General features: G+C 42.1%; 1 protein-coding gene and 1 long non-coding RNA gene across 5 annotated transcripts in view; one reads left to right on the top strand and one right to left on the bottom strand.

Moving 5' to 3' along the window:
- The window catches only part of LRP1 (LDL receptor related protein 1), a 328,104-nt gene extending 324,450 nt beyond the window's left edge, over positions 1-3,654 (top strand). For all 4 annotated transcript variants that reach the window (XM_056562521.1, XM_056562523.1, XM_056562520.1 and 1 more), the window contains one exon: positions 2,923-3,654. In XM_056562521.1, coding sequence (XP_056418496.1) covers positions 2,923-3,063 — 141 coding nt within the window. In that variant the 3' untranslated portion in view covers positions 3,064-3,654. The remainder of the gene's footprint in view (positions 1-2,922) is intronic.
- Positions 3,655-10,320: 6,666 nt separating this feature from the next.
- On the bottom strand, positions 10,321-22,183 carry LOC130358766 (uncharacterized). Its single transcript, XR_008889643.1, has 3 exons — positions 22,070-22,183; positions 16,610-16,696; positions 10,321-10,404 (listed from the first exon to the last, which is right to left on the bottom strand). It is a non-coding gene; the product is annotated as an uncharacterized LOC130358766 (long non-coding RNA).
- Between the last annotated feature and the right edge of the window lie 5,183 nt (positions 22,184-27,366).

Genomic DNA, 27,366 nt, shown 5'->3' on the forward strand with positions numbered 1-27,366 from the left:
ATGTGTATGTAATGTATAATGTCTGTCTATGTGTGATGTGTATGTAATGTATAATGTGTGTATGATGTCTGTCTGTGTGATGTGTATGTAATGTATAATGTGTGTATGATGTCTGTGTGTGATGTGTATGTAATGGATAATGTGTGTATGATGTCTGTCTGTGTGATGTGTATGTAATGTATAATGTCTGTCTATGTGTGATGTGTATGTAATGTATAATGTGTGTATGATGTCTGTCTGTGTGATGTGTATGTAATGTATAATGTGTGTATGATGTCTGTCTGTGTGATGTGTATGTAATGTATAATGTGTGTATGATGTCTGTGTGTGATGTGTATGTAATGGATAATGTGTGTATGATGTCTGTCTGTGTGATGTGTATGTAATGTATAATGTCTGTCTATGTGTGATGTGTATGTAATGTATAATGTGTGTATGATGTCTGTCTGTGTGATGTGTATGTAATGTATAATGTGTGTATGATGTCTGTGTGTGATGTGTATGTAATGTATGATGTGTGTATGATGTCTGTCTGTGTGATGTGTATGTAATGTATAATGTCTGTCTATGTGTGATGTGTATGTAATGTATAATGTGTGTATGATGTCTGTCTGTGTGATGTGTATGTAATGTATGATGTCTGTCTGTGTGATGTGTATGTAATGTATAATGTGTGTATGATGTCTATGTGTGATGTGTATATAATGTATGATGTGTGTATAATATGTCTGTGTGATGTGTATGTAATGTATGATGTGTGTATGATGTCTATGTGTGATGTGTATATAATGTATGATGTCTCTGTGTGATGTGTATATAATGTATGATGTGTGTATATCTGTCTGTGTGATGTGTATGTAATGTATAATGTCTGTGTGTGATGTGTATGTAATGTATAATGTGTGTATGATGTCTGTCTGTGTGATGTGTGTATATAATGGATAATGTGTGTATGATGTCTGTCTGTGTGATGTGTATGTAATGTATAATGTGTGTATGATGTCTATGTGTAATGTGTATGTAATGGATGTGTGTATGATGTCTGTGTGTGATGTGTATATAATGTATGATGTGTGTATAATGTCTGTGTGATGTATGTAATGTATGATGTCTGTCTGTGTGATGTGTGTATGTAATGTATGATGTGTGTATGATGTCTATGTGTGATGTGTGTAATGTATAATGTGTGTATGATGTCTGTGTGTGATGTGTATATAATGTATGATGTGTGTATGTCTGTGTGATGTATGTAATGTATGATGTGTGTATGTAATGTATGATGTGTGTATGATGTCTGTCTGTGTGATGTGTGTATATAATGTATGATGTGTGTATAATGTCTGTGTGATGTATGTAATGTATGATGTCTGTCTGTGTGATGTGTGTATGTAATGTATGATGTGTGTATGATGTCTGTCTGTGTGATGTGTATGTAATATATGATGTGGGGGGGGGCAGTGGCGGGTGTATGTATGATGTGTGCATATGTATGGTGTATATGTATGGTGTGAGTGTATATGTGTATGATGTATCTGTGATGTGTGTATGTAATGTATGATGTGGGGGGGGGGGGCACTGCCGCCGCCAGTTGTGCCATCTAATTTTATTTATTTTTAGTGGCACCCGCACTAAATTGCACCCCCAGAATCCCACCCCCTTCATACTCACCCGACGACCAAGAGCCTCACGGATGCACGCAAACACGCCCGAACCAAAACTACAACTCCCAGCATGTTACACCATAACCTAAACTGTAGAACTATAAAGTGTAACATGCTGGGAGTTGTAGTTTTGATTCGGTTCAGCTGCAGAGCCATAGGCTGCATCAGGGCATGCTGGGTGTTGTAGTTACTAACTGTAATTCCCACTATTCCTTGACACAGACTATGGCTCTACAGCTGACACGGACCAAAACTACAACTCCCAGCATGTTACACAATAACCTTACTACTATACAGTGCAACATGCTGCAACACCCACACAACCATAGGCTGTATCAGGGCATGCTGGGAGTTGTAGTTATCTAGTAACTAAATGCAACTTCCAGCATTTTCTGACACAAAATGCAGCACATAAACTGGAGAAGCAGAACCCCCCCCCCCCCCCCCCCCAGTAACACATAAGTCCCTATGAAGACTGAAAAATTGTGATTCAAATATTTTAAAAAGTGCGTATATATGTGAATAAGCCCCTTTCCTAATTAAAGTTTCCAATTTTCTTTAAATAAAAATAATGTACAAAAATAAACATAAGTTGTATCGCTACATGTGGAAATATCCAGACTATTAAAATATAATGTTAATTAAACCGTACGGTGAACGGTGTAAATGTAAAAGAATAGTCCAGAATTGTTCATTTTTGGTCACTTCATTTGAGAAATTTTTTATGGTGATCAAAAAGTTACATCTAGACTTATCTGGGCTTGGCTCGGGTGCACAAGGAGCTACAACTCTCCTACAAATAGCCTGACATGCTGCGATCGCCTATTAACCCATTAGATCACCGCTGTCAGCAGTGTCTAAAGGAATCTTATATCCATCCCTGGTGGTCTAGTGGGGGGGGATCGTACCATTTTGGTGGAAATTATTTTATCTACCAGGACAAGTGGATTTTCTTGAGGGACAAGTAGATCGTGTTCAGCTTTAGTCCCTTGGACAAGTAGTTTTTTTTTTAATTTCCACACCCCTGCTCCGATGACCATCACCAGGCTATGGGCCATTGATCTTTTATAAGTGGATAAGCCATATGTTGCCAGATGGGTATAACCCTTTAGCCATCATGTTCCTTTTTTTAATACTAGGGCCCATGTGTAACAGATACCTCCTTTTATTGACCCCATAGTTTTGCTTCTACTTTGAATAAATAGTAATGTTTTTTATGCAATCTTAACTGGTGTTTTCTTATATCTCTCTTCACTTCTAGCCTACAAATTTCACTAACCCAGTCTATGCTACTTTGTACATGGGGGCTCACAATAGCAGAAATTCTCTAGCAAGCACGGATGAGAAGCGAGAGTTGCTGTCCCGTGGAGGCGAGGACGACTTTTCAGACCCTTTGGCATAGGGTGGAAATTTTAGTAAAAGGAGAAAAAAAAAATAGTTAAAAAAAAACTTTTAAAAATTATGGAAAAAACACACACACAACCTAACGGTGTATAAAGTGTATAAATGAAGGACTACTTTTATATTGATCTCAGTATTATAAATATATTTTTCCTTGCCATTATTTTCTGGAACCTGTCTGAAATCCTTCACCTCCTTGCCCACATGTGCTCGGGACCTGTCTGTAACAGGACTCTGCAATAAACACTAGTGGCTCGCAGATCTTGTCAAGCAGATAGGAGAGTTGAAGAGAGAGAAGCAATGAAAGATGCTAAAGAAAGGCAGCTCGTCTTAAGGAAAGGAATCATCCACACAAGAAAGGGGGTGCTTTTATTATTTCAAGGGCTGGCCTTTTTAACCAAGACTGTTACATTATTTTACCCACTTCATAAGTTGCCAGCATGGTACAAAGTAACCGGAGTGAAACGTGTCAAATGAGCTCTTCTCATTCTCTTTCAGCTACTTTTTTTTTTCTCTTTTACTTACTTCAAGTTTTACCTACAGCATACCGTACATTAATATTTTTAAATAGTTTTTATTTTTTTAACGATTTGATGAAAAGAGAGTGTGATGGTATTTTTGTTTCGGTTGAGCCTTTTGGAAGTGGGGTGAGCAGCATATACTTTTCTGTGCATTTTGAGGTACTGCCATAGCAACTCGCAGCTGAACAGGTTCATTCCTAATCATTGGACTGGAATTCTCGGCATCTTGAAAGGTTACCCGCAGTTGTTAGGGTTCACCTTCAGCGACACACAAAAACAGCTGTTTCTAAAGATTATCTTGTGCCTGGATACTGGAAAGCCAAAAAGAACAACCCAACCTGGAGAAGAGACTCCCCTCAACATTGAATGTGCCCCAGAAGAAGCTCTCTCTTGCTTCCAGTACCGTCAACTTCATAGGACTTTTGGTTCTGTTTCTCCCTTTTATTTCTTTTCAGTCTATTTGGTACTGTCTAAAAAAAAAATATAATAATAATAATTTCCCTTAGATTCTTAAAGAAGAACAATAGCAGTCAATGTAATAATGTTGTTGATATTTGGCTATGGAAAGTTTAACTCTGTTTAAAGAGCAGTGATGTAAAATGTGACAAGTTTTCTTAAAATAATTTTCTTTTTCTGTTTAAACAATTATTATAATCTAAAATAACTTTTTGCATTTCACCTTCACTCTGGTTATTTTTTTCCCCACTCTAATCCCCACTAGTTTACATTATAATAGGACAAGAATTTTATTCACCACATTCACATTACACTATAAAAGGTGGGCCTTAACATGATCTCTTAAATTATTAAGAATGTTTTTTCTTTTTTTTTTTTTTTTTCCTTGTGGCACTGCACTTTTAAATTGGACCTATGACACACATACAGGGGTGATGGCTATTTTTTGGACTGGTCCAATGTTGAGCCTATCAGTGTAATAGAAACTGGTTGCATTGCAGAGTGTGATGTAGCTAGATTTTAGTTGACTGTAGAGTGCCTTCACATGAGTATTAGTGCAGCCCACAAAATGGCCACCTCCGCTGTGTGCATGCGTCGGCTACACTTTAAGCTTATGTATGTCTGTAAAGCGGTTGATCACTAACCTTTTTAGTGCCTGGTGGCCTTGCATCACAGTAAGCAATGGATGGGCGATTTTGTTTTTATTCAGTTGGCATCATCATCTGTTTACAGCTTCTCTTTATTTTTTCTGCTCATGTACAATTTATTGTGCTTTTCAATTTTACGGCGGCAGATTTTTTTTTTTAACAGCATATTTCACAGAAGTCCTTGGAAAGTAATAGCGAGGTCAAGATAGCTGTGTGATTGAGCGACAAAGTCACGGCAACTCGAGAACTGCCCTGTAACTACCACTCACACAGTAGATGAAACTCTTATGTCTAGAGTAAGACGATTTGGGTCAGTTTGCACACATTTGGTAGCAGCATAATTGCAGAACTGTGCTATGAGCATCTCACATTCATAGTGAATGGTCTTCATCATAAACTGTTCGGTATCGAATCGTGACCCTCATCACCGGTTAGAAGAAGAGATTGACAGTCATCTGGGTCACCATCCACTAGAATGACAATGGTTTCCATTTAGAATTGGAGAAGCATGTCTGGAATATTCTTAAGATATACTTAAAATGAATATACTTTTAGGAATGTAAGAAAAGTTAGCCAATAACTTGAAACAAAAAAAATATATATATCTCTAATTTAAATGGAGAACATTAAAAAAACATAAAATTTATGTTTGCACCTTCTAAGCCCTATCATGACTATTTGCATGGTGGCGGCTTTGTCTTATCCAATGCTAGCCAAATCAGCCACCGATACATAGACGACATTCTTTTTAGATTTTTTTTGTTTTCTTTTAGAGGATATTGTTGCACTATATAGCCTTAAATGTAAACCTTTTTAATCCTTTGTCATCACATTTCATTTCCTCATCCTATAAAACCGGAGCTTATTCCACTTGATAGACTCAGTCGCGTTCCATGTTTTGCTCAAGTACACCCACACGTGCTTTCTTTGCCATAGGGCCTTATTAGATGTATTATTTCTCTGAATTGTTTCTTTTTTATGGAATTTTAAGAATAAATCATCCCTCTTTCTCTCTCACTGACTTTTTTTTCTTTCTGTTTCTCTCTCTGGTTTCTTTTTTCTCAGACATGCTAAATGGTACGTTATGTTAACATGCAGTATTTTTATTTGTTAAATCTGAAAAGCACTCATTTCAAGATGTTTTATCGGGCTGAATTGAGGGAGGCAGGGTTACAAAAAAAAAAGTTTTAATAATTTTTGCTGGATTACTTTACAACTTAAATAACACAGAATATTGTTATAAATAAAATTGAAAATTATACTTACTTTCTGGTTGTTTTACTTGCTTTTAGTGTGTGTCTGGGGCAGAGATTCTTGGCATTCTCTGGGTATAATGCACTCATCATAGAGCAGTGTTTCCCAACCAAGTTGCTTCTAGCTGTTGCAAAATGACAACTCTCCCAGCTTGCTCGGAGTTGTAGTTTTGCAACAGCTAATGGTTGGAAAACTCTGGCATAGAGCTTCGGTGCAAAGCAGATCTTTATATTGACCTGCCCTGATTTCACATCCACGTATATCACATGAATAGGATTGTTGGTATATGCACTTTGCAAAATGTTTTATATCCACCAGATGTCACTATAACACTACCTAACCCTTAGAGCCTTATATCACAAACTAATTGTAAATTAATATTTTATTTATTTATTTCTTTGTTTTGTTTTTTCTTTTTAATTGCACCAAATTTCAATTTTTATTTCCTGTGGATTTTATTGATTTGATTTTTTTCCTTTAAAAAATTGATAATCTCAGTTTTATTTTTTACAAACGCCTACATCGAATCATGCAGGTTTTGTGTGTTTCAGTTGCAGATTCTGATGAGAAAAAAATAGTGTGGGATTAAAATCCAAATTTTGTTTAGATTTTACTTTAGATTTTGACTCCCCAATTGAAGTCAGTGGGAAAAAGCTGAAATATATATATATATATATATATATATATATATAAAATTTATATTAAATTAATAAATAAATTTAAAAAAAGAAATATATTTATTAAATATAATTTATACATACTACCGTCTGACAAATACGATTTTCTGGATTTGTAATCATTTTATCCACTTCGCTATGACACCTTAAAGAGACACTCCAGCAGGTACACAAAATAACCACCCAACCTTGCTCCTAATAATTATTTTTTAACACACCCCTCTCCCCCCCCCCCCCCCCACCCCACCGTCCTCTTTCTAATTCTATTTTTCAAAGAGAATATTCTATCATCCGTGTGCCATACGGATTGCAGCAATACCTTCTACAGGCAGTCTGATAACTATCCCATACATCACAAAGAAGGTAGATGTGACCAGGTGACAACTAGCAGAAGCTATAGATGTATGGTTCATTCCATATTGTGAGCAGAATGATGGAAAGCTCCAGATGTGCAGCAGCATACATGTCACTGAGAGCGTGCGACTTTCTTCCCATTACAGGGAGTGATAGAGGTGGCTGATAGGTAATAGACAAAATCTCTAGGAAGCAGCTTATTCAGGAGTCTGGGAAAGCTAGATGACCATCACAGCAGAAGCAGAAACGGGGGTCGTATTAGCTGTCATTAAGAATTTGCTAAATAGTTTTTAGCAGCTCAATTATAAAGTTATACTTATTGATGTTTTCTATGTTTTTCAAAGAGAGGTTTAAACACAGATATAAATAAATAAATATGACATTAAGGGTACGTTCACACATACAGGATCCTGTGCAGATTTGATGCGCAGGATTTGTAACTGCCGATTAGAAGCTGTGCTCAGTCATTTAGTTTACATTGAAATCTGCAGCAGAAAATCCTGTCCATCAAATCTGCGTACATGTGACCGTACCCTAAAGGAGTTTTCTGGGCTGGAAGTTATGTTTATCTGACTCCTTCCTGTGCAATGAAAATAAAAAAATCTATACTGCTACCCCACTCCCCCACCACTCTGTTCACACTGCTGTTGTCTTCTTAGTAAATGTGACATTTTCTTTGGCACGAACTGCCCAATCAGCCAATCACTGGGATGAGTGGGCAGTTTCTGCATAAATGAAAGATCAAAGAAAAACAGGAAGAGGGAGGAGAGTGATGGGCACCTTGTGGTGTTGCAGCAGCTGAGGCAATTGGGGCAGGTCAGTATAGCTGCTATTATTTGACTTTAAAGGGTTTATCCAGCATTAGAGTTCCCTTAAGGAGGAAGCCCATTTTGACCTTAAAAGGGTACTCTGGTGAAACAAAAAAAACATTTTTTTTTTAATCAACTGGTGCCAGAAAGTTAAACAGATTTGTACAGTCTGCTGTTTGGTATCCTGGACACTGAACACGTGGTTATCCCCTTCTATCTGATGTTTTTTACAAGCTTATCCTTCCCACGGAAAGTCCTGGTAGCATCAATACAAAGGTGCTGGAAGGTGTACCTTTGGCCCAGTCTGTGAGTCAGGTTTTCGTTAAGAATATCTCTGTACTTTGTTGCATTCAGCTTTCACTCAACTCTGACTAGTCTCCCTATCCCAACCACTAAAAAACACCCCCAGCGTGATGCTTCCACCACCATACTTCACTGTAGTGATGCTGTTCGGCAGGTGATGAGCAGTGCCTGGTTTCCTCCAGACATTACTCTTGGAATAGAGGCCAAAAAGTTTCATCAGACCAGAGAATCTTGTCTTGCCCTTTATGTGCTCTTACTGCAAACTACTGGCAGTATTCTCATGCAAGAATTACTGAGGAGAGGCTTTTTTCTGATGCCATTCTGTTATAAAGTCCAGATTGGTGAAGTGCTGCAGTGATGGATGACCTTCTGGAAGTCTGTTCCATCTGCCAACAAAATATTTGGAGCTCAGCCACAGTGAACATTGGGTTCTTGATCACCTCTCTTACTCCATTTATATAAGACAAGCCCCAAGTTACACAGTTTAAAGCAGTTTAAGCAAATATAGACCACACACAAAGTCCCCTGAGCAAATGCACATCACTCACCAGACCCCTATAGTAAATAAAGACCCTACACAAGACCCTTACAATAAATTAAGTCCCACATAAGAACCCTGAAATATAGAACCCAGAAAAGGACCTTAAAAGAAGCAGACCTCCCCTTTATTAAGACCTTAGACCTGACTACAGGTCCTAAAAAAAACTTCAGACCCTTGTATACAGACTCCAAATATACAGATAATTCTCCTCGTGCACCCTACTTCCCTGCTGGGCATTACTGGGGCAGGCCCAAGGATGTTGTGGTGGTGCCTGAGAGTATATATATATATATATATATATATATATATATATATATATATATATGTTTAACATGATGCACCCAGGATATATTCTTGAAGTCTTGCAGACATTCCAGGATGTCTAAGGCTCTATGCATACACAGAATTTTGGGACTCATCTTGGTCAGCATTATCACCAAACCCAGAAATAAAACAAAAACTAATAAAAAAAATAACATAACTGAACGATTTGCACCTTTTTTTGTATTTTGGACCCAGTTCTTGTTGTGATAAAGAATAAGCACCAACATAAATTCCAAATATTAACCAAAATAGTGGCCCAGATTGAAAAATCTTTCTGAGACAAAAATGGTCTGGTTTGCTCATAGCAACCAATCACAGCTGAGCTTTCATTTTACCAGAGCTCAATAACATATGAAAGCTGAGCTGCAATTGGTTGCTGTGGGTCTATAGATTAGTTTATCGTATATGCTGCCACCCTTCTTGCTACTTACATTAAATGGATACGGCTTAAAAGAGTTGGCAACTTTTATGAAGTTTCTTGCCAACTGTACTAATGATAATGTTTCACTCACTAATACCCCAAGGCTTTACTTTGGCTCCATTCTGTATAACCATGCAGTTCTGCCCTCTGCAATCCGTGCTCTCTGGGCAGATGGCTCCTCAATCCGTAACATGGCTGGTATTAGAGCAGCATGTGATACTTCACCTAATTCTGCCTCCTTCTGCCATATTGGTAACATGTGCACAACCAAGGATCATAGATGTAGTGGATTTAGGCACAGTGATGTGTAGCCGGCCATCTTATGGATGGAGCCGTCCAGATTGCGGCGATCGGGATTACGGTAAGCAGTGCCACTTGATTATACAGAATGGGGCCAAATTAAAGCTTCAAGGTATTAGTCTGTGAATTTTTATTATCATTAGTTTCCAAAAATCTTCATAAGAGGTTGCCAGCCCCTTTAAAGAGGTACTCCGCCCCTAGACATCTTATCCCCTATCTAAAGAATAGGGGATAAGATGTCTGATCGCGGGAGTCCCGCTGCTGGGACCCCTGTGATCTCTGTGTAGCACCCAGCGCTCGTTTAGATCGCTGGGTGCAGGCGGCTGGGGTCGTGACGTCACGACCCCCCGCCGCCCGCTCCAAACTTTCAGAATAAAATGTTTCAAACACTGGGGCAGCGGAGTACCCCTTTAAAGCATTGTGGGAATAGTCTTAATTTCTTTATTTGTTGTATTTATGGGCCCTGTCTGAGGTCAGGACTTATTGTAAGTCCCTTTGGACTTGAAAACAAGAAGAATCGGGTAAATGTTCAGTATTTTTTGCAATATTTCGTTTACTCCTCGCTGTTTAGGAGAATTCGCTTCCAAGAACATTAATAGTAAAGGAGGGACTCTGTTGAGAGAATGTCTTTGAAAGCCATAAATTCCTTATAAAACATTAAAAATCCTCTTGTTTCTCTTGTGCTGATGCTTTTGAAGTAGGAGAATCATGAGGACAGGTCAGAGACAGCAACATCTGCTGGGGAAAAATTATTACTCGGAGTCAGAGTTATATGGACATAAAAAATGAAAACTGCATTATTAGTCCCTTCCCATTAATACTGTGGGGTTTGAGTTTATTCCATGGGATCATCAAGAAAATGTTCTTCAATTTTTGTGGGGACCTTGAAGAGACCTACCTAGAAATCTCAGGGTCCCAGGAGGCACACATAGGGGTCTATATGAATATAAGTGCATGAGAAATATGGAGTGAGTACCCCTGGCTACTAGATTCCAACTTCTATTTTCAAAGAGCATGTAGAATTAAATTGGCAATTGTATGGGTAATTCTTAGGCCTATTATCAACATTGTTCTATGACTATGTTCATAGCTAAGAAATTGTTAAAGTAAATCTGTCAGCAGTATCACATGCACTAAAGCTGTCAAACAGGCTTGTAGTGCGGGTGATGCTGATCAAAACGATACTCACGGCGTCCAGATTCGCCCAGCCATTCCACCACAATTCTCTTTTTTCTCTTTATGCAAATGAGGGCCTTGGGGCATGGGTGGAGCTCCAAACCGAGCTAGGGGCACGCTGACGTCATCTTCGCCGGGCAGGCGCCCTGCCCGGCTCATGAATATTCATAGCCCCCCTCCTTGCTCTTACGCCCCTTGTTAGTGTACGCCATACACTAACACGGGGAGCAAGAGCAGGGAGGGAAGCGACAGATGCGCATGTGTCGCTTCCCTCCCTGCTCTTGCTCCCCGTGTTGGTGTACGTTGCATGGGCGTACACTAACACGGGGCGCAAGGGCAGGGAGGGGGGGTTATGAATATTCATGAGCCGGGTGGAGCGCCCGACTGGCGAAAATGACATCAGCGTGCCCCTAGCTCGGTCGGAGCTTTGCCCATGCCACAAGGCCCTCATTTGCATAAAAAGACAACGAATTGCGGCGGAACAGCTGGGCGAATCTGGACGCTGTGAGTATCGTTTTGATAAGCATCACCTGCACTACAAGCCTGTGTGACAGCTTTAGTGCGGTAGATACTGCTGACAGATTTCCTTTAAGTGTTTGTGTTTTTATGTTTGATGTATTTTTACTCACTATATTATTTTACAGAGTTTCTTCAACAGAATTCTGCTACATCATTCACACTTCTGAATTTCATTGTCACAGAAATTCCAGACTCTGGACCCTCTGAATGAAAATGTTCACTCTTAGGGTGTGTTCACACGGAGTAAAATGTGTGGAATGTTCACATGGAAAAAACGTGCGGACATTCCTCACATTGTAATAATCAAGCGGGTGCTAGGACCGCTCAGAAATGCTCCGTCTCATAGACTGCCACTCTGCCATCACGAACATTAGGGGTTAACAACACCTTGCCCAGGGGGTTTATACCATCTTGCCCCTCCACCTACACTGCTACACCCCGTGGTCCCACCATACACCATGGGTCACCACAACTTTGGCGCTGGGAACAGGATACGGGTGTGTGCCTTAACCGTCAAGTCAGGCCACCCATTAACAGTGTATGGGTGTGTACCAGTCAAATATCTTACAGCCAAAACCACAGTCCAGATGTTCTTCTCCTATTGGGTACAAATCCAGACTCTGTCCTCACTGACCGAGGAACGGCCTTTGAGGCCCAACTCTTCCAAGAGCTGTGTCTATTTCATGCCTGAAAGAAACTCAGGACAACTGCTTATCACCCTCAAGGGAACGGGCTCTGTGAGAGAATCAATCAAGTATTTAATCACATGCTGCGAGCAGCATCTGTGTCCAGGCACGAAGAGTGGCCCCGGTTGTTACCCAAACTATTGGAGATTTATAACAACACAGTGCACTGTTCCACTGGATACACCCCATTCTATTTGATGATGGACATTGTCAGCTACCTAAAGATCGCACGTCTGGACTCCAAGCTCCATTCAATAACTCCTCAAGCTTCTATGGAATGGGTCTCTGACCACCTAAGGAGGATCCAGGAAGCAAAAGAGATTGTCAACAGAAAGATGGGTGAGGCTCAAAAGAGGCAGCAGCAAGATTACAACCGTCATGCCTCTGCCAAACCTCTCCAAATAGGTGACAAGGTCTGGCTGCGGAAGTTCGGGAGAACCCACAAGTTGGGCTCTGTCTGGGAAACAGAGCACTATACTGTGACTGCAGTACCCTATCCCGACTCAGATGTGTATGCAATTCAGAAGTCAGGGTATGAACCGCAAGTCGTTCATTGCAATCAAATCAAGTTGTGTCACAAGGAGGATTTGCCTGTGCTCCCGATGCCTCCCCCACCAGCAGTCAAACCTGCAAGGGAGTATGTGCCCAGAGAAGGAATTCACCCATCCATGGATGTTCCCATGTTTCCTCCTGGCCAAGCTGCAATCTTCGTTTTCATAGCAACCTGTGCGCCCGTGCAACAAACTTTAGTCACCATACCGGCTCAATTTCTGTCACCGTTGGCGCAAGAATATACTCCAGTCTCCAGACCACCTTCCTCATCCATATCCGAACCCCCAAGTCAAAGTCCTGCTAGTCCATAGTTACAACCTACTTTGGCTGCTGAAAGGGGGAACCTGTTGTAAGTCCAGCTGAGTCAAGAGCTCCTGAAGAGGTTGCTGTTCCTGAGTCCCAAGGGATGGTGCTGCGTAGGTCCCAACAGTCCACACAAGGGCAGATACCAGCTAGATATAAAGACTAATACACTAAGTACACATAAGTAATGTACACCACAAGTCACATACAGTAGTACTGTATCACTCAAAATACACAGTCTATTTTATATCATATGTCAAATGTCTCTAATGTCATACAGCCATAGTCATAAATGTTGGCAACCCATTTCTCACAGAAAAGGATTGCAGTAAGGCTGGGTTCACACTACGTTTTCTCCCATACGGGAGCGCATACGGCAGGGGGGAGCTAAAAGCTCGCGCTCCCGTATGTCACCGTATGCGCTCCCGTATGTCATTCATTTCAATGAGCCGACCGGAGTGAAACGTTCGGTCCGGTCGGCTCATTTTTGCGCCGTATGCGCTTTTACAACCGGACCTAAAACTGTGGTCAACCACGGTTTTAGGTCCGGTTGTAAAAGCGCATACGGCGCAAAAATGAGCCGACTGGACCGAACGTTTCACTCCGGTCGGCTCATTGAAATGAATGACATACGGGAGCGCATACGGTGACATACGGGAGCGCGAGCTTTTAGCTCCCCCCTACCGTATGCGCTCCCGTATGGGAGAAAACGTAGTGTGAACCCAGCCTAACACATGTTTTGCTATACACATGCTTATTCCCTTTGTTTGTATTGGAACTAAAACAAAAAGGGAGGAAAAAAAGCAAATTGAACATAATGTCACACCATACTCCAAAAATGGTCTGGACAAAATTATTGGCAGCCTTTCAAAATTGTGGAAAAATAAGATTGTTTCAAGCTTGCGATGCTCCTTTAAACTCACCTGGGGCAAGTAACAGGTGTGGCTAATAAGAAAATCAGAGTAAGTAAAGTAAAATCAAAGTAGAGAAGTTCCTTCAGAGTATTCTTTGCATTGTGTGTCTGTGTGTGCCACACTAAGCATGGACAACAGAAAGAGGAGAAGATAACTGTCTGAGGACTCGAGAACCAAAATTGTCCTTGTCCACAGTGCGCAACATTATCAAGAAGTTTGCAACCCATGGCACTGTAGCTAATCTCCCTGGGCATGGACAGAAAAATTGATGAAAGGTGTAAGAGCAGTATAGTCTGGATGGTGGATAAGCAGCCCCAAACAAGTCCCAAATATATTCAAGCTGTCCTGCAGGCTCAGGGAGCATCAGTGTCAGCGCAAACTATCCATTGACATTTTAATTAAATGAAACTCTATGGCAGGAGACCAAGGAGGATCCCACTGCTGACACAGAGACATAAAAAAGCAAGATTACATTTTGCCAAAATGAACTTGAGTAAGCCAAAATCCTTCTGGGAAGATGTCTATTGGACAGATAAGAGCTTTTTGGTAAAGCACATCATTCTACTGTTAACCGAAAACAGAATGAGGCCTACAAAGAAAAGAACACAGTACCTACAGTGAAATATGGTGGAGGTTCCATGATGTTTTGGGGTTGTTTTGCTGCCTCTGGCACTGGGTGCCTTGAATGTGTGCAAGGCATCATAAAATCTGAGGATTACCAATGGATTTTGGGTTGCACTGTAAAGCCCAGTGTCAGAAAGCTGGGTTTGCGTCCGAGATCTCGGGTCTTCCAGCAGGACAATGACCCCAAACATACATCAAAAAGCACCCAGAAATGGATGGCAAAAAAGCGCTGGAGAGTTCTGAAGTGGCCAGCAATGAGTCCAGAGCTAAATCCCATTGAACACCTGTGGAGAGATCTTAAAATTAATGTTGTCAATAAGAGAGACCTGGAGCAGTTTGTAAAGGAAGAGTGGTCAAACATTCTGGCTAAGAGGTGTAGGTGAGATTATTGATGGTTATAGGAAGCCACTGATTTCAGTTATTCCAAAGGGTCTGCAACCAAATATTAAGTTAAGGGTGCCAATTATTTTGTCCAGACCATTTTTGGAGTTTGGTGTGACATTATGTCCAATTTGTTTCTTTTCCTCCATTTTTTGGTTTAGTTCCAAAACACACAAAGGCAATAAAAATGTGTATAGCAAAACATATGTTACTGTAATCCTTTTCTGTGAGAAATACTTTATTTTCTAGAAAAATTTCAGGGGTGCTAACATTTACGGCCTTGATTGTATATTATTGTGTTTGTGCGCAGGATACTTTCCTGGCCAGAAAGTATTCCTGCTACTAAGGAATGCACGTAGTCAATATGAGGTAACAGAAATGTCAAAATGTAATCTAAATCTGTTGTCTAGCATAAAAGGGTCTAGAATAAACTTAATATAGTGTTCTGGGGGAGAAGTGTTTTAAATGCCGAGGGACTCCAGTAGCCAAGGCAAGCCTCAGGCAACCCAATCTGCAAATGTCTAGTGTAAAGAATTAAGTCTAGTCATGAGTATTATGTTACATGCATAGTCCAAATGTTATGTTGTGTTTAATCCACTGTTTTGCATAGTCAAGTCATCAAATGCAAAGTCAAAGGTCCTTAAAGTACAGTTCTATGTATTGGTCCTAGTCATTATTGATCGTGTTCAATCACAAGTCAGAGCCTGTATGGACAATTAATACAGAGACTTATGTTATCGGTTTTACCAAATAAATTTTACCAGCCTAGAATGGACGATTGTGCAAAAATGCCTCAGGACTGCATCCGGCCCCAGGGCCATCTCGACCCTCAACTCTGACAGAACCTGTGTCGAGAGCGACTAATGTTAAGTAGGGGGGGTTTGTAATGTTCCAGTACAGGACATGGTCCTGCACTATACTTAGGCCCTGTCAGGTTTAGTCCCTCAGTGACCTGGGGCTTTCCTGCAGTGTCTTTCTTGCTGTTATTATAAGTGTCATTTATTGTCATATGATTATATTCAGTGTATTAATTTATAGCTAGTCTAAAGGACCTGTGAGATGTTGTCTAAAGGACCTGTGAAATGTCACATGTTATGTTATCAAATGATGTTATCCAGACAGCCCAAGCTTAACCTATGACTCACAGCTTGACCAATGGGCTTTGGTTCAGCCCCCCTCTATATAAAGGGGCGGCCATTACAATTCACTCTCTTCCTTTACTGAGAGCCAGCCAGTACAGATGTCTCAGTGCTAGTGATCAGCATCTGGAAGGCCACAAAGCAACAGTCATTCCAGTAAGTCAAAAGTCTATGTCTGCTGTCACTACAAGTAGTCAAGTCCTGCATATAGTCAAGCCTCAAGATAATTGTCTCAAGTCTATTACAAGTATAATTGGTCCCAGCAAGCTGCGAGGTCCTTCTGTGTTCCTGGTCACCTCTGGGAATCTGGCCTAGCTGTGAAGATAATACCATCTATCTAAACTCAGTAAAGCCTCCATTAAACCACAACTGGTTGTGGACTCTTCTTTCACTACCTAGCCATTAGAATAGCAGAGATACCGTTTGTGTGGTTCCGGTACCACTCTGGTGTCACGGACATTAGGGGTTAACAATACCTTGCCTTGGGGGTTAATACCATCTTGCCCCTCCACCTACACTGCTACACCCTGTGGTACCGCCATACACCGTGGGTCACCACACCTGGTTTGATGGCGTTCTGCTGTATGAGGGCACAGTTATAAACACTTTTGTTCAGTGCCAATGTCTATAAGAAGTCTAAACCCACCTTGTTTCATCAGACATTCATGCTGCGGCTCCGTCCTGCCCCTACGCTTTGTACAGCAGTTCTACTTGTTCAGACTGAATGCTCCAGCTCAACAGGAGGGGAGTAAAGTGAGCAGATTTTCATTACAGCAATAATAGATTGATTATGAACTAAAAACTAATCCACAGCAAGCAAAAGATTATCAAGATATGAGCTGCAATAAGTGGGACCCTGCTGTTCTTAAAGCAGAGACGTAGCTTGGCTACACATAGGACAATTCAGTTTACTCCCTAACCTTGTAGTTAATACCCTGAATGGGGCAGAGAGGGTTGTTAGCACCCCCTGGTAGGCCCAGACTGGGACCAAAAATAGTCCTGGGCATTTTAGACTAAGCAGACAATTTTTTTTTTGTTTTGTTTTTATTTATTTTTTTGTGGGGGTCCAACTGCTGGTTCCCCCACTGATCACCTCAGCTAAACCAATGATATCAGTGGCCTGAGTGACATCTTCTCTGTTGTCTTCATTTTCATCATGTCCCGATGCCAGGACTTCCTCCAGCTACATCTTCCCTCTACAGAGTTTGATGCTCGGACATCATTATTCCTACATGAATAATCACTATAACTCTGCTAAATACTGTGCCCCACTGAATATAATACCGTACTGTCACACACTTTCCTGAAAATAATATTGCCACCCCTGTACTGTCTTCCTCCATACCACTCTGTCATCATCTTCTCTTTACCCCAAATACCCCCTAAGTCCTCCTCCAGATCCCACTGTCTCTCTAGGCCCATAAGTCCTCCTCTAGACTCTATCCCCCCTGATCCATAAGTCCTCTTCCAGACCCCTCTGTACTCTTCCAGACGCCTCTGTCTCCTCAAATCCTTAAAGAGGTACTCCGGGGAACTAAATACATAGCCCATTCTTTCCCTCTCACCAACCTATGCATTTGTCTAAATATCATTCATTAGCTATATACAACAGTTTTCCTCTTTCAGCTATCACTTACATGCAGGAAGTGAGAGAAAAATTCATTTTTTAGATCCACGTTGTCTCCTCAGTGAGAGCAGCCCCTCCCATCAAGACAACATCACCTGATTTATGTCTGATTTCTGATTGGGCTAGAGCTCTGGCTGTACAGACACACGTCCCCTCCCTGTGTGAGGAGCTTGTGAGAGAAAAAGCAGTGAAGATTCTTAGTCACAACTGAGCACATAGCTGCTGTTTTTCTTTTGAATATTCTGCCATTCAGAACACAGAAAAACTCATAGCGGGAGGTGGCATAAAAGAAAAGACTTGTACAGTGGCCCAGATTTATCAAACTGTGTGAGAGAAAAAGTGGAGAGATTACCCCATATGCAGCCAATCACAGCTCGGCTTTCACTTTACCTCAGCTTGTTAGCTGGTTACTGTGGGAAAATCCCTCCACTTATTCTCTCACACAGTTTGATAAATCTCCCCGTGTGTGTATGTGTGTGTGTGTGTGTGTGCGTGCATGCGTGCGCGCTGCAGTGGAAGCCTGCACACAGATAGTGAAAGCACACAGAGCTGAATTCTGGGAGTTGTAGTCTATGCTGCAGATAAGGAAAAAAAGTATTTAGGAGACATCAGGGGCCAAAGGAACTGCCAAAATCACATGATTAACTACAGAGAAGTATGAAAGACAAAAAGGGACAATGCGCCTATCTATGTGCCGTTATCCTTATTATAAGTGACAGGTGAGGAAGCGTAAGGAATGCTCTCACCTGGTGGTGTTATGCTGAGAGCATAACACCTGTTGCAGCTTGAAGGGGCCCAACTGGTGTGGGTAAGTGGAAATCCACGGTGTGCTGCCCGGATCCACCCGTCCGTCCGGACGGTCTGAGAGTATGAGTGGTAGCGGGGAAAAAGGAATCCGATCCTGGCGCTCACCCGTGCGGCAGCTGAGGAAATGATGTCAGGAGCCGTGATGAGGTAAAAGATGCACTTTATTTTGGATAAAGCAGGGACTACGCGTTGCGAGGGGACAGGCTCCCCTCTTCCTCAGGTCCAATCATAAGGGCTAGGGGGTAGGGCTTGTGTTTTAAAGGGGGAAAAGCCCGCAAATTTAGGTGCTCATAATCACAGAATACACAATAATGCAAAAAATAGCAGACAAATACATAAGATATAAGGATCGTGAGCGATACAAACATGTGGGGCACAGAATGTTACAAAGGCCCCATGTGAAAACAAAAGATAGGATACATTCTATATTTAGTATAGTTTCATGCACCATGTATTCGGCAGTGATACTATACGACATGGTGCACAGGAAGTCCCAGTGGTATGGGGCCATGGACAGACGGCGCGCTTAGTCGCTGTTCAGGCATGGCAGGGACAAACCTCTGGATGGGAGACATAGGAACCGGCAATCCAAGCCCTTCCATTGAATCCAGATGATTTGAGGTGGGTACATGGTTTAGGCAGAAAATAGGCTGGCAGACCTAAGGGGGGTGGGAATGTCTATAGCTTGATATTAGCAGATGAGCTCAGTTGCCTCATTCAGACCCCTAGGGTGAAGTGTCTGGAGGGAGTAAATCCAGAACATCTCTTTTTTGTTCAGTATTGCAGACCTGTTGTCCGCCCCAATGGGGATCTACCTAGGTTTACGTACCGTAGGGCTCCTACTCTACGCAATCTGATCGCCCCTAGCTGTGGTAAGAAAAAGAAAAAACATCTAACCATAGGGGGTACCTTCAATACCATGACCACGAAGAATGGAGCCTTTAAATGTGGTCATCCCAGATGTTTATGCTGCACTACCATCTGCCATAAGCAATCAACCATTAACGAGCACAGCAACGGGTGCCACGTTCCACCTCAAATCCCGCATGACCTGCCAATCATCTTACGTGGTCTACCTGATAAACTGTATATGTGGCAAACAATACATTGGTCGGACCACACAACCACTTCACATACGCTTGAACCAGCACAGGACGAATATAAGAAAAGGTTTTCTCCTCCACAGCTTATCCAGACATACCAGTATTCATCATAAGGACATCCCTAACCCAATTAACATCACACCAATTGAGCAGATCCCCATTGGGGCGGACAACAGGTCTGCAATACTGAACAAAAAAGAGATGTTCTGGATTTACTCCCTCCAGACACTTCACCCTAGGGGTCTGAATGAGGCAACTGAGCTCATCTGCTATATCAAGCTATAGACATTACCACCCCCCTTAGGTCTGCCAGCCTATTTTCTGCCTAAACCATGTACCCACCTCAAATCATCTGGATTCAATGGAAGGGCTTGGATTGCCGGTTCCTATGTCTCCCATCCAGAGGTTTGTCCCTGCCATGCCTGAACAGCGACTAAGCGCGCCGTCTGTCCATGGCCCCATACCGCTGGGACTTCCTGTGCACCATGTCGTACAGTATCACTGCCGAATACTTGGTGCATGAAACTATACTAAATATAGAACGTATCCTATCTTTTGTTTTCACACGGGGCCTTTGTAACATTCTGTGCCCCACATGTTTGTATCGCTCACGATCCTTATATATTATGTATTTGTCTGCTATTTTTTGCATTATTGTGCATTCTGTGATCATGAGCACCTAAATTTGCGGGCTTTTTCCCTTTAAAACACAAGCTCTACCCCCTAGCCCTTATGATTGGACCTGAGGAAGAGGGGAGCCTGTCCCCTCGCAACGCGTAGTCCCTGCTTTATCCAAAATAAAGTGCATCTTTTACCTCATCACGGCTCCTGACATCATTTCCTCAGCTGCCGCACGGGTGAGCACCAGGATCGGATTCCTTTTTCCCCGCTACCACTCAAGAATAACTACAGGGGAAACATAACAGGTATTGTGATGGCTTTGGGGCATTTTTATTTTTATTAACTTCCCCGGAGTACCCCTTTAAGTCCTCCTTCAGCCCCCTTTGCTCCCCAGACCCTTCTATTCCCCTCCACCAGATCCCTATGCCCTCAAGAACCCTCTGTCCTCCCAGACCCCTCTTTCCTGCTCCTAGAGACCCCTTTGCCCCAGCCCCCTCTGTTCCCACCTCCAGACCCCTATTCCTTAAATCAGTGACCATTATAGCCACCCCACTTTTCATTAACAGTCATACGTCTTCCATTCATGGAGGTTTTTTTTTTTTTACAATAAAAGGTTTGCAGCAGTAACCACAGCCTACTAAACATTGTTCAGAGAGGTGCACTGTTTTCCCTCACTTGCTAAACTTTATGTTTAAGAAGGACCCACATGTTTTCCATAGGATTTAGATCAGTTGAGAAAAGGGGCCATGTCATAATTTTACATCTGTAAGGCCCTTACTGGCTAGCCACACAGTGGGGTACTTCAATGCATGTGATGGAGCATTGAAAGATTAAGACTTTTTTCTGTACTATTCCTTGAAGAAAGTGTTTTAAAAACAGACAGTAGGTTTGGGAGTTTATTTTGAGTCTGTCTTCAACCTGAAAAGGTCCAACTAGCTCATCTTTGATAATACCGGCCCATACTAGTACCCCACCACCACCTTGTTGGTATCTGAGTTGAAGTGAAGCTCTGTGCCTGTTACTGATCCAGCCACAGGCCTATCTATCTGGGCCAGTGTTTCCCAAGCACTTTGTTTATTACCACTGTATTATGACATCACTTATCGCTTTATTTATTACCCCTATACTGTGACATCACAGGTTTTTATCAGCTGTGGTCAGACATCAGTGGGTGTATTAACCTTGTTCTCTGGAATAACTATATGTTTTTTTGCAGCATAAGTATATGAAATGTGGAACCTGAAGTCATTATATGGGCCACCTGGAATTCAGGTGGCCCAGTGGCCCATAAGAAGAGGTCAGTACTATAAATGGTGTGTAAAGTTTGGGGTCTCTCTTACAGATTTTTGGTTATGCTTTAAAACATAAAGGGGTACTCCGCCACTAGACATCTTATCCCCTATTGAAAGGATAGGGCATAAGATGTCAGATCGCGGGGGTCCCGCCACTGGGGACCGCGGGGATCTCGGCTGCAGCACCCACCTGTTGTGGCTTCCGGTAATGCTGGAGGCTTCGGCTCCCAACCACGGTTGCGTGAGATCGTGATGTCACTACTCCGCCCCCGTGTGATGTCACGCCCCGCCCCTCAATGCAAGTCTATGGGAGGGGGCGTGATAGCCGTCACGCCCCTCCCATAAACTTGCATTGAGGGGGCGGGGCATGACGTCAAACGGGAGCGAAGTCGTGGCGTCACGATCTCACGTCACCATGGTCCTCACGAGGATGAGAGCCTACAGTGCTGCCGGAAGCCGTTACAGGTGGATGCTGCAGCTGAGATCCCTGGGGTCCCCAGCGATCTGATATCTTATCCCCTATCCTTTCGATAGGGGATTAGATCTCTAGGGGCAGAGTACCCCTTTAAGGTTATGCCTCTGGCACCAGTTCACACTACTGTGTTATATAACTGCAAAAAAACTGCAGTGACAATGTTAAGACGGAAAAAACTTACTGTCGCTTTCTTTGTCCTGTCACTAACAATGTTATGAGGGATAGAACTACCTTTCTCTTCTGAAGTTGGTAGATGTTGGTCAACCAATAGCATTTCTAATTTATCTAGTTGCTCAGCAACAACAAGTGCCAAAGCCTAGAAAAAACACGGGGGGTTATGAGCTAGATAGAGATAATAAGCATGGGCTAAGGTACCTATTACCACTGGAAATAACCCATATACACAGCTGTAACAAAGGAGTTAGCGTACATATACTTTTTAAATTTAAAGCGTATTTTATTATTAAAAACTACGTACCAGACATTAAAATCTATTGGTTCATAATAATAATCAGACATGACACTTGGGTTTTATAAGAAACGAGGAGGTTGCTTGGTGTTTCAATGTACTTGGCAGGGATTCTAGGACTCCCTGTTGCTAGACCAGCCTTTACAGAGGAGATATATTTGCTTTGAGATTACAGAAATGTCTCTTGAACTTTGTTCAAGAGTTTTACTCTAAGGGAAAAAACAATGATGTGTAAAGATATTAACAGTAGTTATGGCTTTAGAATTAAAAATTGTTATGTTACTCCAAGCTTCCACCCTTTCATACCAGGACTAGTCTAGAGAATATGAGGGAGATTTATCAAAACCTGTGCAGAGGAAGAGTGGTGCAGTTGCCCATAGCAACCAATCAGATTGCTTCTTTCATTTTCCACAGGCCTCTTTAGAGGCCTGTGGAAAATGAAAGAAGCAATCTGATTGGTTGCTATTGGCAACTACACCACTCTTCCTCTGCACAGGTTTTGATAAATCTCCCCCTATATCATTATAGCTATCACCCAACATGCTTCTATCACTTTAGTCTTTATATTTTTAGAGGTCTTTTACTGGGTCTTCCTATTGGATATGACATAAAAATGTGATCATCGACACCCAACTGCTGGATTGGACCTCTACCAATCCAAGTCTACTTGGCTGTATGAAAAGTGTTTAAAAAGTCTTTGTGACTGCAACTATGTTCAAAATGGATCCTTTTCCCTACTTAGAAGACAGCCCATCAGTATTATGGAACCATATTCTACAGTTACAGTGAACCCTTTGGAATTGCATAACTTTTTGCATTGATTACTAATACATTGTTACACTGTTATGTTAGTAACAACTGTATACAAACATAATCTAACTAAACAAATACACAAACAGTTGTACTGTTTCTATCTTATTAAACTTCCACAGCACAGGGAGATAGTGAACCAGTGAATTTAACAATAGGTATAAATGTTTGCCCAATGTGCCAAATCAATGAGAATTGTTTATAAGTTTATTTTTTTTTGTATTATGTTGTTAAAATGTGTTTGACTTTAAAGGGGTATTCTGGTCAAAAACTTCTAAGGATAGGGGATAAAATGTCTGATGTCTGAGATCCCCCGCGATCTCGGTGCAGCACCCATATTCTATGCAGGGCTGCTGCTCCAGTCTCTGAAACCTCTGTGTTTCCGGGAATGGGGATGTGATGTCACGCAACGCTCCCTCCATTCATGTATATGAGAGGGGACATGATGGCCATTACGCCCCCTCCCATAGACATGAATGGAGGGAGTGTGGCATCACATAATGTCTCCAGTCCCAGAAACACAGAGGCTTGACTGTTTGATCCATAGGGCATTTATTTGTATGCTGGTTATAATTATGCATACAAGGATTATTAATAATATCAGATAGTACTTGGGGTATGACATGCTGGTGATAACCTTTGTATGGCTTAGTAGTATAATTATCTGATTATAGTCTGGTTTATACGTTTTCTGCAGACATATTATGATAGCTACGGTCATGTTTTCAGAGCAACTTTTGGTTCAATGTTATTCAGTACCCACTGTACCTGACATGTATTCAGGTGGGTATAGTTTTCCTAATTGTTACAGAGGTCTATAGAGCAATTATGGATCTATGTTGTACCATTGATACCTGACACATTTTCAGGTGGTGAGGTGTTTTCAGTAGTTGCTTTTCAGAGCAATTACTGTTTTATGTTGTCACAATGCCCTTGATCCTTGACACCTATTCAGGTGGGTATAGTTTGCTAAATTGTTACTGACACGTCTTTAGAGCAATTTACGATTCTATGTTGTTAAATACCCTCGATACCTGACTCGTCTTCAGGTGGGTATAATCTGCTTGAATTTTCACTGATTTGTCTTCAGAGCAATTTACAGTTGCAGGGGAGTATAGTATTCTTATGGTTACTGACTCGTCTTCAGAACAATAATATCTGAATTGTTCGTAGCTAGTGACGCTTGTTTTTATTTATCTAGTCTAAGCCTGTGGTCATGTTCCGCTGTCTCACATTCCTCATGTATGTTCCTTTCTACTGACATGTCTTCAATGTTTCTCCTGCACTCTCATTGTCTGTCACGTTTTTTACCACTTATATCAGCAGTGTTGTTATTGCCTATGTCACATCTTAAAGGCAATTACTTTTGTGGTCTGAACACCAGACACATTCAGGTGGGTACACTGGGTTCAGTTTTGTATCTGACACTTCTTTGGTGCAATTACGATGGTTCAGGGCTCTTTAGGACAATTTCATGGCATGATGAACTCTATGATGACCTCCATAACGGGTTCAGGCAAGGTTGGAAGCAGTGGAGAAGAGTAATGTACAGGCTGCGCAGAGTTCAGGGGCAGTTTCAGTAGCCTCCACCTCCCAGCCTATGTCAAGTACTCAGGTGGTACCTACGGCATCCTCTTTCCAAGATTTAACTGCAGTTAGTATGTTGGAAGGACCCCAGATAGCCACGGCTTATTTCATTCCTGCCAATATACGAAAGAACATCTTAGAGGGGAAAGATGTCAACTTATCTTCCCTACTTTATGAGGATCATTATGTTACAGAAACCAAGACTGTCTCTTGCCGGAGCTCTCCATAGTATTTAAGAGCAAAGATGTTAGACTCAATAGTAAATGGTCAATCCCTTAGTTTGTGATAGCATTTAGCATGTTTAGAGACGTTAAATATGCTCAGTGAAATCTGAGAGGAGGGAGGAGTTAGATATGTATTTATTGAATGTCACTGATCTGGGTTATAAGTATGGCGGCTCGTCTTTTTATGATTACCACAAATCTTTTGCAGCAAAAGCAGCAGCCTTTTTAGGACAGTTTAATTTCATAATTTAATGGTCCAAGGTGGATACGGAGCTGTTTTACCAGCATTTTGTGGGCCTGAAGGCATCTTCTTGCAGTTTGTGCCAGTCCATTTATCACACTGGTGCATGGTGTAGTCTTGCACAAGGGGGATTCTCCGTATGGTAGAAACGCTGGTACGGCTGCAGGTTTGGGTCCAAAGGTATTTGCTAATGTTGACAAATTGGCAAGATCAGTTAAATATTTAGGGAAAAAAAAACAGATCTGCAACAACTTTTATTTAGCACCATGTCACTACAATCAGTGCAGATTGTTGCATGTCTGCTTTAAAGGGGTACTCCGGTGGAAAAAATTTTTTTTAAATCAGCTGGTGCCAGAAAGTTAAACAGATTTGTAAATGACTTCTATTAAAAAATCTTAATCCTTCCAGTACTTATCAGCTACTGTATAATACAGAGGATGTTCTTTTCTTTTTGAATTTCTTTACTGTCTTTCCACAGTGCTCTCTGCGGACACCTCTGTGGACATCAGTTAACTATTTAGGGGAAAAAAACAGATCTGCAACAACTTTAATTTAGCACCATGTAACTACAATCAGTGCAGATTGTTGGATTTCTTCTTTAAAGGGATACTCCGGTGGAATTTTTTTTTTTTTTTTTAAATCAGCTGGTGCCAGAAAGTTAATCCTTCCAGTACTTATCAGCTGCTGTATAATACAAAGGAAGTTATATACTTTTTGAATTTATTTTCTTTCTGTCCACAGTGCTCTCTGCGGACAGCTGTGTTCATGTCAGGAGCTATGGGGATTTGTTCTTGCTCTTGACAGTTCCTGACATGGACAGAAAAAAAAGAGGCCGCAATGCACACAAATTCCAATATCTATTTATCAGTGGGTATGTAGTTTAAAGTGTTGCTTTATACAGCAACTCACATGACAAAACAAATCTATTAGGCTCTGCACTTTACCAGCATTAGCCTCCAGATTCCCCTTTTACAAGTGAAGAGGAATACGGGGCATATAGGTGTAAAGGGGTAACAGAGGGGTGTACATGGAAGACAGGTGTGTAGAGGAGTATATGGGGGTGACAGAGGGCTGTTCATGGGTGACAGAGGGGTGTAAGGGGTGATAGAGGGGTTTACAGTGGTGGCAGAGGGGTGTAGAGGAGTGTACATGTGTGACAGAAGGGTGTAGAGGAGTGTATATGGGTAACAGAGGAGTGTACATGGGTGACAGGGGTGTAAAAGAGTGACAGATGGGTGTAGAAAAGTGTACATGGGTGGCAGAGGGGTGTAGAGGGGTTTACATGGGCGGCAGAGGGTGTAGAGGGGTTTACATGGGTGGCAGAGGGGTGTAGATGGACATGGGTGAGAGGGGGGGATGGACATGGGTGAGAGCAGGGCTGAATCATCATTGGCGCTCATGGGGGGCCCTGTCACATTCGGGACATCCCTGTGTCCCGAAAAATCTTTTCAGGACACAAGGATGTCCTGGTGGTTACCTCTCTGCGGCAGCTCCCGCGTTAACTTTAAAAACGTTGGGGCCGCCGGGAGATAGCGCACGCAGGGACATCACTGACGTCCTGTGCGTGCGCCCATAAGAGAAAAGCAGAGCGGAGCAGTGAGGAGGACATGCGCTCATGGTAAGTGACCAGCGGCACGTCATCTTCAGTGTTCTGACCTCCGCTCCTATGGTCCTGGGACCTACTGCTATGGTCCATAGGCCATAGCAGTAGATCGTGACACCGGTCCCCGGGGTCCCCGGACCGGAGGAGCGGTGGTCGGAATACTGAAGTGGGGCAGTAAACAGGCATACAGCCTCCAGCCATACACTGGCTGAAGGCTGTATGTGTGTGGGGGAACTGTACTGCACCTAATGTGGGGAACTATACTGTACCTAATGTGGGGGAACTGTACTGCTCCTAATGTGGGGGAACTGTACTGCACCTAATGTGGGGGAACTATACTGCACCTAATGTGGGGAACTATACTGCGCCTAATGTGGGGGAACTGTACTGCACCTAATGTGGGGAAACTGTACTGCACCTAATGTAGGCAAACTTTACTGCACCTAATGTGGGGGAACTGTACTGCACCTAATGTGGGGGAAGTGTACTGCACCTAATGTGGAGAACTATACTGCGCTTAATGTGGGGGAACTGTACTGCCAAT

Source organism: Hyla sarda, chromosome 2 (assembly GCF_029499605.1).
Source record: "Hyla sarda isolate aHylSar1 chromosome 2, aHylSar1.hap1, whole genome shotgun sequence".
Lineage (NCBI taxonomy): Eukaryota > Metazoa > Chordata > Amphibia > Anura > Hylidae > Hyla > Hyla sarda.